The following is a 20391-nucleotide window of genomic DNA, read 5'->3' as shown; positions in this document are numbered from 1 at the left end:
AGGATATTACCTTCACAATCTGAATGAGTTTCACATCCCCCATGTGTGAGCTTGTGTGGGCTTAAGATCATGTCTTCTTCCCCCACAAGACTGCTACATTCAGACCCTTTTGTAACCAAGATGGCCAAATGCCTCTAGGACAGTGTGGGAGAAGTGCCACCTAACAAGCTAGCTTTCACTTCCCCCCTTATTTATGGCCCATGAGTACTTCACACTTTTTTGAAAGCTTGGCCAGGCATTTTGAGTATCTTTATGAAACTATTTCAACCTGTAGTTTTTTTGGTGTGTGTGTGGTGCTGGGGATTGAACCCAGGGCCTTGTACATGTGAGGAAAGCACCCTACCAACTAAGCTGAGTCCCCAGCCCAGTTCTTGGTGTTTTGTTGCAGAATTTCTAGGCTAATCAGCTGGCATGACATGAAAGAAAACTGCAGGTTTAAATATTTTCTCCTTTCAGTCTTTTGTTGAATTAATTCATGGTTTTGGAGACCTATGAACCACACAAACACATATATTTAAACTTTTGCAGTGTAAACATGAAGAGAAACATTTTTTGAATAAAATATTAGAGGGTTCAATCATCTTTCTTCAGAGTCTCTTTGATAGTCAAGCAATATTCTTTTTGAAATGTATATGTTGTCATCATTGTATTTTTTTTTTTTTGTAGTTTTTTTTTGAGGGGGAGGAGTTTAGGGCAACGACTGCTGCTGGGGCTTGAACCCAGGGCCTTCCACATGCTAAATATGCTCTTATTACATAGTTGCATGTCCAGACCTATTTACATTTTATTTTGAGACAGGGTCTCACGCTACTAAGGAGGCTGAGGCCTTAGCAAGGCCGTGTCTCAAAATAAAAAGGATTGGGGGTTTAGGTCAGTGGTAGAACATCCCTGGGATCAATTCCTAGTACTGAAAGGAAAAAGAAAATGCTGAGGATAGTTGGAGAGGGAATGTTTGAGGATGCCTAATTCTATGAGGTACCCAGTTCACTAAGATGTTTCCATGTCACAAGGATTACTGCTTTATTATACGTTATAACCATGGCAGTGAGGCTAAATAATGCTCAGAAAATTAGGAAACCTTCTCTCCTTTAGTTACAAGGGCTTTCCTCCAGTCAGATGATCTCTTTCATTTAAATCACAATTTATGTCTATAATTGTCCTGTAGCTTCTAGTTACAAGGCAGCTCTGTAAGATCTACATCTTAAATCAATGTATCACACACGTAATTATTCAAATGGGGAAAAAGTCAAACTTCTCTGGTAGTTGTGGGGAAAAAAAAGTAAGCTTGACCAAAACTTCCATCTGTCATTTTGATTTTAGAGACATGAAGAGTTTGAGTAAAACAGATACACTCCATCAATTCCAAGAGACGTATTTTTCTAGATTTTACAATTTCCAATATCAGGATGCATGTTAAAAGTCTGAAGTTACAATTATAATCAGTTTGTTTTAATTTTCTTAGCTATATGTGAAATACATCCTACAGTACCTGGTGTCGGAGGTTAGAATCTAGTCTAGAAACCTAATCTAGCAATGTACTATCAATGATTAGCTAAAATACTAAGCTGAACCCATGGCCGTGCAGCACAAAGCTTTCAAGGGGATGCATTCTATCAGAGTAGAAATGCACATGTCGCTTATGGTGACCAGGCACTGTTTTTGGAGTTTTACTTCTTCATTTTATTTCTTACAAGTATCATTTTGACTTCATTTTCATTATTAGCTTCATTGTTAGGAGCAGGGCAGTGAAGCACAGAGGGGTCGAGTTGGTCAGCATCCTACACATGATGGGTGATTTAGTGTTTCACTTAAAGCGTTTATCTGCTGGAAAGCAACAAGTATTGTTGAAACATTTTATTAAAACATGCTAATTTTTAATACCTGCCAAACAGAAGTCTATTTGCAGAATGAGTAGTCAAAATAGTTTTCCTGAGGCCCTACCAGCAGGCCGAATAATGATCCTCTGCAAAAATATATGGAACCCATAAATATACGACCTTACATAGCAAAGGGACTTTGCTGATGTGATTAAGGGTGCAGATCTGGAAGTGGGATTATTTTGGATTCAGGTGAGCTCTTAAAAATCAAAGATTCTGGGCTGGGGATATAGCTCATTTGATAGAGTGCTTGCCTCGCATGCACAAGGCTCTGGGTTCAATCCCCAGCACCACAAGAAAAATAATAAATAAATAATCAAAGATTCTTTCCCAGCTGCAATGAACGGGTAGACGGAAACTGCTAAGGGCAAGCAAACAACATTTCCTAAATCCTCCAGAAAGGAATGCAGTCCTTTGATACTTAATTTTAACCTAAAGAGACCCTCATAGGACTTCTGACCTACAAAACTATAAAATAAGAAATGAGCGGGGAAAAGGTGGTGGTGATTGGTTGCAGCAGCAGCAGCAGCAGCAGCAGCAGCAGGAACTGAATCCAGGCTATCTGGGCCACCCTGAACCCAGGAGTACTACACAGCACATGAAACCATTTCAGCACGGGCAGCAACCGTGTCTGGCTCACGCCGTGGCGTCTGGGCGCGGTCGGACGGGCAGTAGCCTTGCGGACGAAGCTGGGTTTGGAGGTCGCGGGCCCGCGCTCCCGGGTCCTGGGCTTGCAGACCAGCGGCGGCGTTCGCGGGAGAGGAGCGTCGAGAACTCAGCGGCATTCCTACGCCCGCCTTCTGTCGACGGCAAGAGCGGCCGCAGCTGCGATTCACCCGAAGGTGTCTCACCGAGGCCGCGCGTCCTGGGAGGCGGTCGCTGCTCCGCTCCTCACCAGCCCTGACCCGACCCCAGTCCCCAAGCCTTTTCCACTTCCTTTCAGCAGCAAAAGCCGGCTCAGCCCGGAGAGCGACTGCAAACCCAGCGATAGTTGCAGTTCCCGCGGGCTTTTCGGATCGGCGTCTCCTGGGGAGAGGACGTCCGGAGGTTGGCCCCGCCCACAGGAGCCAAGGTCTTCTTCTCGCGATACTCTGGTGACAGCTCGAGAGCCCATTCTCGCGGGATTTCCTCAGTCCGGCTTGGAAGTGGCGGTGGGCTGTGGAGGGAAGCCCGACCCTGAGGGGGAGATTAGCTGGGACCTAGTGCCCGCCTCCGGTTCCCCACCGGCGGCGGGGCCCGCGTCGACGAGGGGAGCGCCACCTCGCCAGCCTCACCCAGTGCCCCGGCTCGGACGCCGCCGACCCGCTCGGCTGGGCCTTCTGACCCCCTCCCGGCCCCGCGAGGGGCTTGGGGGCGATGCGCCCAGCGCGGCTGGCGGTGGCGTGGGCCGCAGCTGGCCCGCCCGCCCGCCAGGGGTTCGGTGCCGCTGGGCTGCCCGGCCCCGCCCCTCGGCCCGATGGATCTGGAGGCCCTGAGGTCGCGCGTGGAATCCGCCCGCAAAGGTATGGGCTCTGCGCTTGCCGCGGCGGACACCTGCCTGCGGCGTCGCGCCCGCGCCCCCCCGGCCGAAGCGGAGCGCTTTGCTCCCTGGAGTGACAGCTGCCAGTCCGAACCCCTTTAGGGCTGGGACCCAGTCAGCGATTCAGGGTGGTGGACCTGGCCTCTGCAGTCAGACTCCCTGTAGCACTGCCGAGCCACCTGGCGCAGTGTCCCCGTCTGTGAACTTGGCGTCAGTGCCGAGTTTTTGTGATTGTTAAATTAGACGGGTTTCTGCAGAGCTTTATGCGATTGCCCACGTGGTGCCTAGACGTCATTCTTCATCAGTGTACGCCCCGTGCCGGGCAGGGGGGTCGTTAAGGAGAGGGGCGAAGGTTGCGATATTTGTTTAGTTCGCTTACTTTTAGTGCACAGTTTTAATACGTGCTGTGTTGAGGCAGGGGTTTATATGCTGCCACAAGTCGTCGGGGAGGTATTCTTGTCCCTGAATTAGTAGCTTACCACATATTGAGTGTTTTTTCTGATTGTTTATCGACTCGCTTTTCAGTTGAGTAAGGTGTTTATCTCATTAAATAGATGAGGAATTGAGGGGTAAGTCTCAGGAAGGACAGTGCCAGCCTGAACTCTGAGGACTGGGATTGTTGACATTGTCCTTCAGGGTCCTCTAGTATGTATACACGTGTGCCTATAGGAGTCTGCAGGTAAAAGCAAACAGTTGAAGCTGCTGAGCAGAGATGGTCACTGGGATGCTCATTTGCAGTGAAATCTAGTCACTTGGCTATTTAGGGAAAGTGCCAGTGGAAGGAACAGAAAGCTTAGGAACAGAAAGCTTAGGGGCCCAGGGGTGGGAGCCTGCTTGTCATATTCCAGTAGCAAGGAGGGTGAATCAAAGAGGGCGAGAGAACAGATCATGGTCTAGCATTACTTTCAGTCCTCCATTCAGTCCAACAGGAAATCCTCCCAATTGAAGCAGTTTGTTCTGGAGTCTGGATAGTGAGAGATTCCTCCCTAGCTCAGACCCTATCTGTTTAGTTCTAGAAATTATCCAAACTCAGGAAGCAGAAAGATACCCTTATGTGATGCCCTTCACGTTTTTTTTTTTTTTTGCACATGCTGAACCACTTGGGACACACTTCTTAGACCCCTTTCCCTTTTTTTTTCTTTGAAATTTCATGTTGAGACAGGATGTTGCTTAGGTTGCTAAGGTGATAGTGATGTGCATTAGGGCAAAGGTCACCAAGCTACTGCCCACTCACAGACCAAATCTAGTCTGATACTTCCTTTTGTAAATAAAGTTTTATTAGAACTCAGCCCCATTTGTTTATTATCTGCAGTTGTTTTTGCCTTACAGTGACTAAAGAATGTATGGCCTACAAAACTTAGAGTTAGCAAAAAATAGCTAATATCTGACTTATTACAGATATTACAATTGGCTAGTATTTGCTTTAGAGTGATGGTGGCATGGAGGAAAGTGATATTTTTGAAATAGAACCAGAAAGATTCTGATGGATTGGATATGGGAGTAATATAAAAAGAGGATTAAGGGTTGACTAATTGTTTTCTACCTTGAAAAGTTAATTATAAATGGTCCCAGTTAATCAGATGCAGAAAGACAAGTCATCATTTTTTACATTAATTTTTCTCTGTTTTATACCCATTGTAAGATACAATGTCTAGTGAATAATTGGTGCTTCAATCATATGTTGAACAATAGATAAAGAATTAAGTCTTAAAAAGGAGAAGACATTTGCTAGGTAGACAACCTACATCAATCAATGTGTTAAGAGTTGTAGGAAGGGTAACTCTAGGTTTTAATTCTCAAACAGCACTATTGTTAAAACAAGACCCACTGACCCATTTGCTATTTTACTCTTATAGTAGATCAGAGTGTTAATTTCACATTAAAACTCTGTCTTTCAGAATAGTGTAACAGTTCTCAGTTTGGATTGAAAGATTAGTAGAAATGGGATTTTTTTCCTGCTTACTTATGATTGCTGTGATAAAACCTCCTCACCAAAATTAATGGGAATTATGGCTTTACTTTTGAGGAACAATTGGTGAAAAATATCCTAAGGAGTTATTCTTGCTTAAGACAATATAAACGTCATATTATAATCATGGATGTTATGAAAATCTAATTAGAGATCATTAGGAAGACTCTAGGAAACTACTTATCTTAATGAGAAATGTGTAAGAAAAATAATTCTTAATATTCTTGTGATCATAGTCATATAATACTTTGGATTCTTGCCGTAGAAATTCCATTTGGAAAAATTTTTACTTAGCTTCCTCTATTTGGCACATTTCAAATTGTACTAATAATATACTTTATCAAGAACTCCTCTCCATTGACAGTGTTGTATCTTCAGGATGGAAAATAAACAGTTCGGCACAGGATAAGTTCACAAATATAGAGATCAGACTCCTCAAAGAACAATAGGGTCTTAGAGAACTTAGAATTCATTTCCTAAAAACCTCACTATTTGAAACCTAGAAGGGAAAAGGTTGTGACAAAGCTGTGACATCACCCTGTAATTGGAGTTTCCCTTGTCTAGAAGAATACCAATTGGAACAGTGGTTTAGAAGCAGCAATACTGACCATGAAAAAAAAGCACCTGTCTCCAGAGAAAGGAGGTGGGAATTATTTAAAAAAATGCAGACAGATGAACCACAGAAACATTGCTGTCCAAAGGATTTAGCTTACTTTTTACCAAGTCCTACTCAATCTTAACTTTGTCATATCATGAATAATATATAATGTTCGTGAGTCAGTAGGAGTAGTTAAATCAGTGGTTCACCCTGGCTGAGCATCAGTCTCATATTTGAATTCAACAATAACAATGAAACAAAATAATAAAACCAGATGCCCATGACCCATATGTACTGAATCAGAATCACCAGGGGGATTATGGCATATCACCAGGATAAGAGTGACAGGAAGTGAATTATATGCCCTTTGTTTATTATAGGACATCTGATATTATATTTTAGGAAAATATCTACACATAAATATATTTTACTTTGTCTCAGTTAATTTAAAAAGATTTTTGGATTCATTTTTTTTTTCTCATGGTAATGGATAAGATGTTATTTATAAGCTAGATCTGAAAATTTTCTTTTCTTTATTATTGTAGACAGGTGGCTTCCAGGAGAAAGATGTCTTGCTCCTTCTCCACATGATGAAAAACTTTGTGAAGCAAGCATAAAATCTATTACAGTGGATGAAAATGGCAAGTCATTTGCTGTTGTCTTATATTCAGATTTTCAAGAAAGGAAAATACCTCTTAAAAGACTTCAAGAAGTAAAATCTGCTAAAGTTTGCCCCAGGAGTTTTATATTTGATGATGAAGATTTGGAAAAACCATTTTTCCCAGACCGAAAATTTCCATCATCTGCTAATGCCTTTAAATTATCTGAAGATGGAGACTCTATTCCTTATACTATTAATAGGTATTTGAGAGACTACCAAAGGGAAGGAGCTCAGTTTCTCTATGGACACTACATCCAAGGAAGAGGGTGTATTCTGGGTGATGACATGGGACTTGGAAAAACAGTTCAGGTATTTATTCTAGTTAGTTTATAATTAAACTTCAATAATGTCATTATATTATGTACAGGAGTGGATTCTGTGAGCAAATCTCTATTTGTACTACCATTATGATGGATATTTGTGTGTGTACATGTGTGTGTGTTTGTTTTTGTCTCACCAACTGGACAGAAAAATCTCAAAATTGACTGTCTGTTTTATCTTCAATACCTATTTAGTACCTTTGAAATATATTACGTTTTGGCATTACTTGACTTTGGTATTATTTTACCTGTGGTAATATTTACATTATATTTATATAAATTAGTATATACTAATATGTATTGATATATATTAATATTTATATTATGATATCAATTATATTTAATATAAACTTTCTTAATAATACTTTAGGAAGGAAAGTATTCTACTTTGGTATAGGACATGGCATGATCTCCTACAGGTCTTTTATGCATATCATTTTGAGTTTCTCATATCAGAAGTTTCCTGATCTGTAATGCCTGAACTACTTAGGTATTCAATTGATGAACATTCCCTTAAATGTATACCGGAGTTTGTATATTGTGTACTTTTCTATAGAGGGAATTTTGTTAGTTTTATGTTGGTGTAAACCAAATTATCCCCAAATTCAGCAGCTTAAAACAATACACATTTATCACCTCATAGTTTCTGTGGGTCAGGAGTCTGTGTGCCTCTTAGCTGGGCCCTCTGGCTCTGCCTCTTGCGGGCTGCTGTCTCATGTTGACCTGGGAGGATGCGCTTCTTAGCTCACATGGGTGTTGGTAGGATTTGGTTCCCTGTGGCTTGTGGGACTCACGCCTCCCATGCTTCTTTGCTGCTTGGACCTTGTTATGGAACATCTCACAACACATAGCTTGCTTTATCAGGAAAAGCAAGTAATAGAGCAAGAGAGAGTGCTAGGAAATGGAAGTCACCGTCTTGTAACCTAATTACAAAAACGTTGTCCCCTCCTTTTGCCACTTTCTGTTCACTGGAAGAAAGTTGCTAACACCACTTCAAGCTCAACTAGAGGAAGGTTGTGAATACAGAGAAGTGAGGATTGTTGGGAACTCTATCAGAAGCTGCCTGCCACAGGCTCCTTAACTTAGATGTTCAAAGAGGTCTGTGATCCAAAAGGATTCGAGTTTTAAATCTAGACTTTATGCTGAACAGTCACCCTGGGTTTTCAGAAGTGTCTGTCTAGATTGTGATGAAGGCCTTCTGTGTTTCCTTCCTAATTGAAGTTATGCTATTTTATTCAGTGATACTTCCATTGGTTAGTGGAGCTTAAAGGTAAGTGAAAAACTCAATTTAACATTTAAAAACAGCCTAGTCATGCTACTGTGTATGAGGTTTTGGTGTGAAAAGGTAGGCTAAAATAAAATCCTCCAATATTCATAGCATGTTTGCTTTTAGCTATCCTCTGTGTTTCTTTACACCCAGGCAATGAAGGTGGTTTAGGCCTCCACACGGGAGGTGCTGAGTTGTTTGTGGGATGAGTGAATTTGTTTGCTTGGGAGGGTAGATGACAAGAATAAAGAAAGGAACCTACCTTCGGGATGTGACCAAGATAAGTGGAGAAGTTCTAAAGGAAAATAAGTAAAGAAAGCTCTGGTATGACTAACTTTACATATACTTGTACTGTTTTGCATGTACTAGAATGTTCTTTACTATTCTTTGACTAATCAATGCGTGTGTATCTTCAAAATCAGAAACGTGACAGTATTATAAAAAATGACCATCTAAAATGAATACAATTCAAATTGTGCACATTTAGCCTCAAATTAGAAGCTCATCTTTCATGCCCAAGGCCCTGTTTACAAAGAAATTCCCTTTATTTTCCATTTTACAGGATTATTTTTAACGGCTGATCTTACTGCAGAGTTGCTGGTTTCCTTGGAAGGCTTTGAGCTGCTGTGTTATGTACTCTGTGCCATGAAAGTCTTAGGAAATAGTTTTTGTACTGATTTGATACCAGGCTGGATTTGTCTGATCCTTTGGGACTCACTTCTTTGATTATTGTTGTAACTTGGAGAATAATTTCTACATAAATAGGCCATTTAGCAGAGCTTCTATAGATATAGATTAGATATAGATATAGATTGAGCCAATTGAAGAAATGTGGACAATAGTTTATGAGTTCATTCGAATTTCAAAATACTATAGAATTGGGTAATGAAAATAGACCAGCGGCATTTACTATTTTAACTATGGTTCTGTCTTCTTTTCTTCTTCATCCCCTGGTCCCTTTTCATAATTTTAGCCTCTATGTTTTCTCCTTTTTATTTTCAAACTTGGTCATATAATGAAATTAAACTTTTTTTTGAGATGAGATATCACTACATTCTCCAGGTTATTCTAGAATTCCTGGGTCGAAGCAATCCTCCTGCCTCAGCCCTCTGAGTAGTTGAAACTATAGGCACCCAGCTTTTTTCTAAAGCTTGTTTTACATACCAAATAGTGTCTTTCCCTTATTTTAAATTTAAGAGTAGACAAATTTGATATTTTGTATTCCACCAGGGGTGAGGATTGAAAAATGTCCATTTGGTGTGGTGACAAAGAAGTCATTAGTATCTTCAGCAAAAGCCATTTTGCTGGAGTTTGTGTTAGTTTTATATTGAGTAAATGAAAACATGGAAAGGAGAAGTGTACTTACCTCTTTAAGAAATGTGACTTTGTGTACTATAGTGTCACAGCCACATCAGTGTTTATAGCAGCTCAATTCACAATAGTTAAGCTATGGAACCAACCTAAGTGCCCTTAACAGATGAATGGATAAAGAAAATGTGGTACATATACACAATGGAATATTACTCAGCCATAAAGAGGAATGAAATTATGGCATTTGCTAGGAGATGGATGGAACTAGAGACTATCGTGTTAAGTGAAATAAGCCAATCCCCCCAAAACAAAGGCTGAATGTTCTCTCTGATATGCGGATGCTGACTCACAATGGGGTATGTGGGGAGAAGTGACAGGACATTCACCAGATTGAACAGGGGGGAATGGAGGCACAGGAGGGGGAATGGGAATGGGAAAGAGAGCAGAATGAATTGACATCAATTTCCTATATTCATATATGAATACATGACCAGTGAATTCCACATCATGTACAACCACAAGAAAGGGAAGTTATGCTCCATGTACATACGATGTCAGAATACATTCTACTGTCATGTATAACTAAAGAGAACAAATAAGAATAAAAAGAAATGTGACTTTGGAAGGGGACAGGAGTGACCTAGTAGCAGTTGAAGGAAGTGGTGTGGGATTTTAAGGGAGTTTCTTCTTTGTGGTTTTATGTTTGGGGATCAGACATTCTTAAGTATTTTTTAAGTGAATTGAAAGGTTCTAGTTAAGAGGGAATAGTTGAATATGTAACATACATAAATATATGTACACATACACATATAGAAATTAACAAAAAGTAGAGTTGCATGATCACTACTATTTTATAATAATCAGCTTTTTTTCTATGTTGTCAAAGGTTCTAAACTGATTTTTTTCCCCCAACATCTTATCAAACTTTTCAAACAAAAAGAAGAGTTAAAAGAATTGTGCAATGAAAAGCTATATATCAGCTACCTAGATTTTGTTAACATTTCATTCCTCATGGTTTTATCACATACCTATCCATCCATCAATCTATCTTTTGCTACATTTTAAAGTGGCAGACATCTGTATATTATATCCACAAACACTTAAGTATATATTTCATTAACTAGAGTTCAATACTTTTAAGTAGCCTCTGAGGAATAGTTGCCTAAGATTAAAGTGAATATATATAAGGAGTGAATATATATATACTTTTTAATGCATATATCATTCACATATATTTCAATGTACGTGTGTTTATGTGGGTGCCTGTATTTAATTAAAATATGATTACAAATCATGAAAAGGAAATATCTTCAACATACTGTTCAAGGAGTTTTGAAGTGTATATGTCTGGTAATCAATATGTTGATCAAGATACAGAATGATTCTTTCATTCTACAAAATTTACTTATGTCCCCTTCCAGTCAATACCCTGGTTACCTGAACTTTTCATTACACATTGACTGTGATTCAGTGTTTAATTATATTCCAAGATGTTGTCGGAGTCCAAAATGTTATGAATATTTATATGAAGAAATTCAATCAGTTCTAAGCTTCAGTTACTTATTTTTGAATATAAAATTTTGAATATAAAACTTTAAGCTTAACTGATTCAAATACTTACAAAGTGTAAATTCTGAGCATGTATCAAAGATCTTTTACTTAGGTGATATTAAAAATATTTAAATTGTCTAATGCTTAAATAAGGTTATTTGCCTCCTTTAATTTATGTAAGCCAGTTTGTTCACATTAATCTAATCCCTGAATTATTTAATAGATGTTTATTTTGTATTCTTTTGTTTACTTTTTCCTACCCATGCCCCTTCAGTGTATATTCTCACCACCCTTTTGTCCCTAACCCCTCAATCAACTGAATTTCACATTACTGAATCGATCAGAATACCTATCGTCTAGACTTTTCCAGCACCTAACACAGTGCCTGTCATATAGTAGGGAGTAAATACAGTTTTATTAAAGCATTAATGAATTTTAGATTGAATTGGGTAATAGTATGGTTCTGTGGTTATCGCTTTTATTTAATTATGTGCCAGGCTTTTTAATGGACATTTTTCATTGAACATTTGTATTAATTAGGTATTATTGCCTTTATTTTATTGATGAGAAAGTAAAATTTATAGAGCAGTTGTATAAATTGCTCATGGTCACATAAATAGTATAAAGCTGGTTGGTCAAACTCTGAAGTTTTGCTGTAACTCTTGCAAATTAAAATGCAAATTTTGTTAGACTATTTTAAGGCTCAGGATAAGATTTGACCATTCTTGGTATATTATTATTTTGTAATCTTTTTGACAGCATAATTTCCTCAAAATCTACTATATTATAACACTTAAGATTATGTATAGGGAATCAAGTTTCCTTACTTTAAAGGAATGATACTACAAAAATAGCTACTGGTTATTGGATTATTGATATGTACTAAAACACATTATATACTTTTTTTTTTGCTTTTTCAAAGAACAAAAATAACTTTGATGATGCCATTGTACACAATGAGTTCTTATAAAAATGTAAGCTATAATTTTTTTATTAGGTGAAATACACATAACATAAATTACCATTTTAAACTATACAATTCAGTGCACTTATAATGCTGTGCAGCTCCCACTTCTCTCTAGTTTTCCAAACTTTTTCATCGTACACCCATATCCATTGTGTAACAATTTTTTTATTTCTCCCTTCCCTCATCCCATAGCAGCCGTAGATTTTCCTGTCTCCATGGATTTGCCTCTTCTGAATATTTCATATAAAAGAAATCATGCAATATATGACATTTTGTGACTGATTTCTTTCACTTATGGTAGTGTTTTCAAGTCTCATTCAAGTTGTATCCTGCTTCCTTTATATGGCTGAAAAATATTGCATTGTATATATGTAACACAATTTATCTTTTTATCCTTTGGTGGACATTTTGACTATTATGAATATTTCTTCTATAAACATTAATGGACAGGTTCTATATAGACATGTGTTTTCATTTCTCTTGTATGCAGTTTTTGTAGTGGAATTCCTTAGAGTGGAATTACTGGGTCATCTGATAATTCAATTTTTTTTTTTTTGCCTTGAGGAACTAATCATACCATTTTCCACAGTGCCTATACCATTTTACATTCCCACCAACAATGCACAAGGTTTCCTGTTTCTCCGTCTCATAAATTTTATAATGTTTTTCATTATAGCCTAGTATTTATAAAGTGATATCTCATGATGAATTCAATTTGCATTTCTCTAATGCTGTATGATGTTGAATGTCTTTTATGTGCATTTTGGCCATTTGTATATTTTCTTTGGAGAAATAAATATTTTAAATCTTTTGTCTGCTTTTTAGTTGGGTTGTCTTTTTTATTATTGAATTATAAGAATTCTTTAAATATCTTAGATATTAAACCCTTATAGAATATGATTTATAAATATTTTTTTTCCCATTCTTTAGGTTGTATCTTCATTTTCTTAACACTGTTTTATGATGCACAAAATTTTTTAATTCTTATAAGTACAGCTATTTTTATTTTGTTGAACAAGCTATAATTTTCATGAATGTGTGTATTAATAAAAGAGAGTCATTCATTCTATCCATTATTTTTCCTCTTGCTGATTTCACTTGAATATGGGTCTTGAAGACCTTCCTTTCTGTTATTAGGGTCTACTTTTTTATGACTTTTATGTCTTGATGAATTCACCACTTTATCATTATGAAATATGCTTACGTTTTTGGCCATACTCTTTTTGAAATATCCTTCACTTGATATTAAGATACTCACTCCAGTATGCTTGCTTTTAAATGGTATTTCCCCCAATCCTTTATTTCAAGCTACCATTGTCTCTAAAGTGTATCTCTTGTACATAGCTCTTTTGTCTGTTGTGACAATCTCTGACATTTAATTGGAGTCTTTAGTCCATTCTAAAAAATATCTATCAATCAAAAGAAGGCAGGAAGGAGTAAGAGTAGCTTTTACAATGTTGAGATATGTTCCTGTTATCCCTAATTTTTCTAGTGTTTTGAACATAAAGGGGTGCTTTGTTTTGTCAAATGCTTTTTCTGCATCTGCTGAGATGATCATATGATCCTTATCTTTAAGTCTATTGATGTGGTGAATTACATTTATTGATTTCTGTATGTTGAACCAACCTTGCATCCCTGGGATGAATCCCATTTGATCGTGGTACATGATCTTTTTGATATGATTTTGTATTTGATTTGTCAGAATTTTATTGAGAATTTTTGCATCCATGTTCATTAGAGATATTGGTCTAAAGTTTTCTTTTTTTTATGTGTCTTTGCCTGGTTTTGGAATCAGGGTGATATTGCTCCCTTTTTTTCTATTTCCTGAAATAAATTGAAGAGTATTGGTATTAGTTCTTCTTTAAAAGTTTTGAGGAACTTGACTGTGTATCCATCTGGTCCTGGGCTTTCCTTGGTTGGTAGACTTCTATTTCGTCACTTGAAATTGATCTGTTTAAATTGTTTATATCATCCTGATTCAATTTGGGCAAATTATATGACTCTAGAAATTTTTCAGTGCCTTCAATATTTTCTATTTTATTGGATTACAAGTTTTCAAAATAATTTCTAATTATCTTCTGTATTTCTGTACTGTCTGTTGTGATATTTCCTTTTACATCATGTATGTTAGTAATTTGAGTTTTCTCTCTCCTTCTCTTCGTTAGCATGGCTAAGGGTCTGTCAATTTTTTTTAAAAATTTTTTCAAAGAACCAACTTTTCTGTCAATTTTTTGATTGTTTCTTTTGTTTCAATTTCATTGATTTCAGCTCTGATTTTAATTATTTCCTGTTTTCTGCTTTTGGTGTTGATTTGTTCTTCTTTTTCTAGGCCTTTGAGATGTAATGTTAAGTCATTTATTTGTTGACTTTTTCTTCTTTTAAGGAATGAACTCCATGCAATGAACTTTCCTCTTAGAACTGCTTTAATAGTGTCCCAGAGATTTCAGTACATTGTATCTGTGTTCTCATTCGCCTCTAAAAATTTTTTAACCTCCTCCTTGATGTCTTCTGCAACCCATTATTCATTCACTAACATATTATTTAGTCTCCAGGTGTTGGAGTGGCTTTTATTTCTTATTTTATCATTGATTTCTAATTTCATTCCATTATGATCTGATAGAATGCAGGGTAGTATCTCTACTTTTCTATATTTGCTTAGAGTTGCTTTGTGGCATAGTATATGGTCTACTTTACAGAAGGATCCATGTGTTGCTGAGAAGAAAGTGTATTCTCTCGTTGAAGGATGAAATATTTTATATACATCAGTTAAGTCTAAGTTATTGATTATATTATTGAGTTCTATTTTTTTTTTTTTTTGTTAAGCTTTTGTTTGGAAGATCGATCTAGTGATGAGAGAGGTGTGTTAAAGTCACTCAAAATTATTGTGTTGTTGTTTATTTGACTCTTGAACTTGAGAAGAGTTTGTTTGATGAATGTAAGATGCTTCATTGTTTGGGGCATATAGATTTTATAATTGTTAAGTCTTGTTGGTGTTGGTGTATGGTTCCCTTGATCAGTATGTAGTGTCCTTCTTTGTCCTTTTTGATTGACTTTAGTTTGGAGTCTACTTTATTTGATATGAGAATGGAAAGCCCTGCTTGCTTCCGCAGTCCATGTGAGTAGTATGATTTTTCCCAACCCTTCACCTCTAGTCTGTGGATGTCTTTTCCTATGAGACGTGTCTCTTAGAGGCAGCATAATGTTGGATCTTTTCTTTTTTTTAATTTTATTTTTTTGATCCAGTCTTCTAGTTTATGTCTTTTGATTGGTGAGTTTAGGCCATTAACATTCAGGGTTATTACTGAGACATGATTTGTATTCCCAGCTATTTTTGTTTAATTTTGGTATTTAACGTGATTTGGTTTCTCCTCTGATTAAATTTTCCTTTAGTGTAATCCTTCCCTCTGCTGATTTTCATCATTGATTTTTATTTCCTCTTCTTGGAATATTTTGCTGAGGATGTTCTGTAGTGCAGGCTTTCTAGTTGTAAATTCTTTTAACTTTTGTTTATCATGGAAGGTTTTCATTTCATCATCAAATCTAAAATTTTGTTTTGCTGGATATAAGATTCTTGGGGTTGGCATCCATTTTCTTCCAGAGCTTGGTATATGCTGTTCCAAGATCTTCTGGCTTTCAGGGTCTGGGTTGAAAAATCTGCTGAGATACAAATTGGTCTCCCCCTATATGTGATCTGATTCCTCTCTCTTGTGGCTTTAAGAGTCTATCCTTATTCTGTATGCTGGGCATTTTCATATAATGTGCCTTGGTGTAGATCTGTTCTAATTTTGTACATTTGGTGTCCTCTAAGCCTCTTGTATTTGGTTTTGCAATTCGTTCTTCATGCTTGGGAAGTTTTCTGATATTATCTCACTAAAGAGATTGTGCATTCCTTTGATTTGAAACTCTGTGCCTTCCTCTATCCCAATAACTCTTACATTTGGTCTTTTGATGCTGTCCCGTAATTTTTGGATGTTCTCTTCATGGTTTCTAACTTTCTTCACTGTGTGATCAACTTTATTTTCCAGATTGTATACTTTGTCTTCATTATCTGATGTTCTTTCTTCCAAGTGATCTACTTTGTTGGTTATGCTTTCTATTGAGTTTTTAATTTGGTTTATTATATCCTTCATTTTAAGGATTTCTGACTTGTTTTTTTTTTTTTTTTTTCAGGGTCTCTATCTCTTGAAGTAATCTTTTGCTACCTGTATTTGCTCTCTTATCTCATTGTTGGAGTGGTCAATTTTTGCCTGTATTTGCTCATTTAGGTCATTCTTTAATTCACAGATCATTTTAATTATGAACCTTCTGAACTCCTTCTCTGACATTTCGTCAACTTCACTGTCCATGGGTTCTGTTATTAAGTGTCCTGGTTTGTTTGGGGGCACTTTCTTCCCTTGTTTTTTTCATATTGTCTATGTGTCTTCCTCTCTTGCAGAGTGGATCTGAGATATTACAGTTTCTTCCCTATATTCTTGTATACCTCACCTTGATGTGGGGCTTCTAGACCCTGCTGGTGTCCCTCAGTGTATGCTACTGCATCTAAAGGTGGTGGTGGCAATAGCTGAGGTAACTCAAGATAACAGTTAAGGTGCCCCAAGAGGGAAGCAGAGATGGGACTGAAAGGGTGGGCCTCACACTTCCTTTGGGATGCCTGCTCTGAGATGCAGCTGCTTCTAGCCCTGTCTGCTATCAAAATGTTAGGGTTACTGCCTGGGGAAGGCTATGGTGATGACGGTAGTGTCCCAAGATGAAAGTGGGTTAGGCTTAGGCTCTCAGGTATGTGTGTGTGTGGGAGGTGAACTCAGACCTACCCCAGACCTGGGTCCTACGCAAGTCAGTGTGAAAGGCTCTGAGCTGGGCCTGGGCTCCCGTGGTGGTAGTCTTTTGGTCGGAAGAGGCGGCCCTGTGACAGAGGCTAGGCTCTGGCCCGTGTCTGCCCCGTGGGTGGAGGGGTGGACCGGGGCCTGTAGTTACTGTCTTTAGTGTGGCTCTTTTAGTGATGAATTGACCCAGTTTTTTGTTATATAAAATTATCTTTACTCTTCATTCTTGAATATTTTTACAGGGTATAAAAATGTAGGTTGCTTTTATTTTCTATGAAACTTTGAGAATATTCTGTGTTGTAGGTCTTCCATTGTTTTTAGTGCAGGGTCAGCTGTTTATCTACCTATTAGCAGCTTTATAGGTAGTTGTTTTTTCTTCCGTTTTTAATATTTATTTTTTTCTGTGTAGCACCTATTGTGGATATTTGTAAGGCTTTTAAAAAATAAATTTTAATTGTAGATGGACACAATACCTTAATTTTATTTATTTATCTTTTTGTGGTGCTGAGGATTGAACCCAGTGCCTCACACAAGCCAGGCAGGTGCTCCACCACTGAGCCACAATCCCAACCCCTGTAAGTTTGTTTTTTATTTTTGTTTTGATTGGTCCCCAGCTCCCCTTTGGTTTGGTGTTCTTATTAGATATTGAATCTATGCTTTTTATTTTTTATTTTTTGGATAATTTTCAACTTTGATTTCTTCAGATATTTCTCATGTGCCATTCATTCTTCTGTCATTTGTGATTCAGATTATTGGTATTTACATGTTTAAAATATCTTTTTCTATGGTTTTTCTGATTCTCTCAGTTTGTTTTTTTAGTTTTAATATTTCTATGATTTATTTTTAAGTAATGATCAGTTCTTTCCCCCGTATATACCCCTCATACACCTTCCCTCTAGTCTTTAAAACAATCATGCCAATATTATTTTGCCATTTTTATAGATAATATCTAGAGATATTAATTACCTTGTTCATGTTCACGTAGCTGTCAAATATCCAGAGCTAAAATTCCAGCCAATGTCTTATTGATTCAGTATTTCTTGCTGCTTGTATGTGAAATGATGTGTTCTTTTTTCTATCTTTCTTTCTCACTTGATTTTTGGGTAGTAGCTATAATTCAAAGTGGTTGTATTGATGAATTATATTAGATTATCTTAAAATAACATTCTGTCATTCTACTTTTATTTATTAGATGAACAAAAGTGTACAGATTTATGAGCCAAATATTACTCTTGTTTTGGAGTTATTTTTCTACAAGGAAAGAAGAATTTATACAGTTTACTCTAGTAGAGGATAGGAAGAGATTGTTTCATGGATAGAACCAAATAAGAAAGTAATGTCCTTTCTGATGGAATTACGAAAATATTCACTGAGTGGGTATTACCTAGCATGGAAGACATAGCAATATGCTTTTTCCTATTATAATGTACTTGTTTATTAATACAAGTGAGGAAAATCAATACTAGTTTTTCATTTTATATTTCCCTTCAACAAATCTATTTTTATGTACTTTGTTACTAATTGGATAGTCATGTAATCAGTGATATTTTGTATCACAATACATTATCCACAATGATTAAAAAAAAATTTCCTTCATCCCAGGTTATTTCATTTCTGGCTGCAGTGTTGCATAAAAAGGGAACACGTGAGGATATTGAAAATAACATGCCAGAATTTTTACTAAGAAGTATGAAGAAGGAACCGCTTTCTTCTATAGCAAAAAAGGTAAACTATATAGAAATATTCAACTCATGAAGCTGGAATTGCAGAGGCACAGAGGAACATTTAAACGTCACACAACATAATATAAATCTAAAACTAAGAATTTAAAAACATTAAAATATTTATTTCATAGACCTAATTTTTGAAGGATTACCAGTTTCATCCTCTAGTTAAATTTGATTGTCTCTCAGAATGGCAGAATATAATTTCAGCTTGAATTTATTTTGAGATTCAAATCTATTACTTGGTTATATTTACATGATTTGCTCAGATTTATTTGTTAAGCTTCCATGAATGCATATATAAAGTTAATTGAAGTCTTCATTATGTTGGTTTTTTAAATGCAAGAATGAAAAGGAGACAGTTATGGATATTGGTAATGAAAGTGTGTCATTGATATTTAAAGTTGCTTAGGGGACTGATTAGGTCTCAAAACTATGAAACAAATTCTCCCTATTCAAGGAAGCTGAAACTTGAAAGACTAAATATATGCTCGTCTCTGTCTGTGTGACTGTGACTGCTATTCATATTCTTACTCCAGCTTTCTACTTCATAAATATATGTTTATAAATATACACAGTTATTACAAAAAATAAGATTTCTAATAAATGCACAAAAAGTATATTATACTTCTGTGTCTTTTATATTATCCTCAGCATCCAGGAAACTGGATGAGAACAAGGATGAAGTGATTTTATGAGATCATTGTTTTATTATGATAATGAACTACTTGCCACAAGTTTTAAAATAGCCTGTTTCATACAAATCTTATGTACAAGATTACTGAGAAGTCCAAGTTTACTTTTATCTATTGTAAGGGCTGTTTGTAGGCAGAATTTTGAGAAGTATTGACTTAGATTATTATAATTAAATTCTCTTATTATTTTTAATAGCATTAATGCATCCTGTCAGATTTGATTGGATCCTAAAAAGCATGGTGATTCATAATGTATCTAAGTATTGGAGATTGAAGTATTGCTTTTAGCCCTGGATTTAGTTCTTTTGTTCTAAATTTAGTGCAGGGTTTATGTATCTTTTGTGTGCTACTTGTGATAATTAACAGATGGCGGGGGGGGGGTAGAAAAAAGGGAAGTGTAAAGTAATATTTTAAAATTTAAATATAATTAAAGATATTTAAAATATTTTAGAACAAGAATGGGAGGAGAGAAAAGAAAAGTACTTATTTGATGGTATGATAAAATATACTGATAGCTATCTCAGTTGTCATTAATGCCTCTTTTTCTTTCTTCTCTATGAATTTGTGTGTGTGTGTGTAAATTCCTTGCTATAATACATATTGCTATTATTCTGTCTTCTTTAGTTGACTTATTTATTGATTTATGTTCAGCCTTTTTATATTCTAAAACATTTTGTTAAAACTAAAATGTTCCTTTTTTTGGCGCGGGACAGTGCAGATAGTGGGGTTTGAACTAAGGGCCACTCAAAAAAACTGACCCACATCCCCAGCCTTTTTTTGTATTTTATTTAGAGACAGGTTCTCACCAAGTTGCTTAGCGCCTTGCTTTTGCTGAGACTGTCTTTGAACTCGAGATCCTCCTGCCTCAGCCTCTTGTGCTGCTAGGACTACAGGCATGCACTACCATGCCTGGCTTAAAATGTTCCTTTGAGAACTGCTTCAGCTGCATTCCATAGATATTGATGTGATCTTTTCATTATTCATTTCTAAATTATGTACAATTTATTTCTCTTCTCTTTTACCCGACTACTATTTTAAAGAGAAGTTTTTAAATTTCCAGGAGAATAATATTATTCCAGATGAATAATATAGCCTCAGTGTTTTCTCTG

General features: G+C 36.7%; 1 protein-coding gene across 1 annotated transcript in view; it reads left to right on the top strand.

Moving 5' to 3' along the window:
• The window catches only part of LOC308631610 (uncharacterized protein), a gene marked incomplete at its 5' end in the record, with an annotated part of 72660 nt that extends 54059 nt beyond the window's left edge, over positions 1-18601 (top strand). The window contains 3 exons of the mRNA XM_081262994.1: positions 2491-3379; positions 6509-6933; positions 18466-18601. Of these exons, the coding sequence (XP_081119120.1) occupies positions 2491-3352 (862 nt within the window). The 3' untranslated portion in view covers positions 3353-3379; positions 6509-6933; positions 18466-18601. The remainder of the gene's footprint in view (positions 1-2490; positions 3380-6508; positions 6934-18465) is intronic.
• Between the last annotated feature and the right edge of the window lie 1790 nt (positions 18602-20391).

This window comes from Spermophilus citellus (assembly GCF_964194105.1).
Source record: "Spermophilus citellus genome assembly, chromosome: 12".
In the NCBI taxonomy this organism is placed as follows: Eukaryota; Metazoa; Chordata; class Mammalia; order Rodentia; family Sciuridae; genus Spermophilus; species Spermophilus citellus.
The sequence above is the reverse complement of the archived record's forward strand: the minus strand, read 5'-3'. Positions and strand labels throughout refer to the sequence as shown.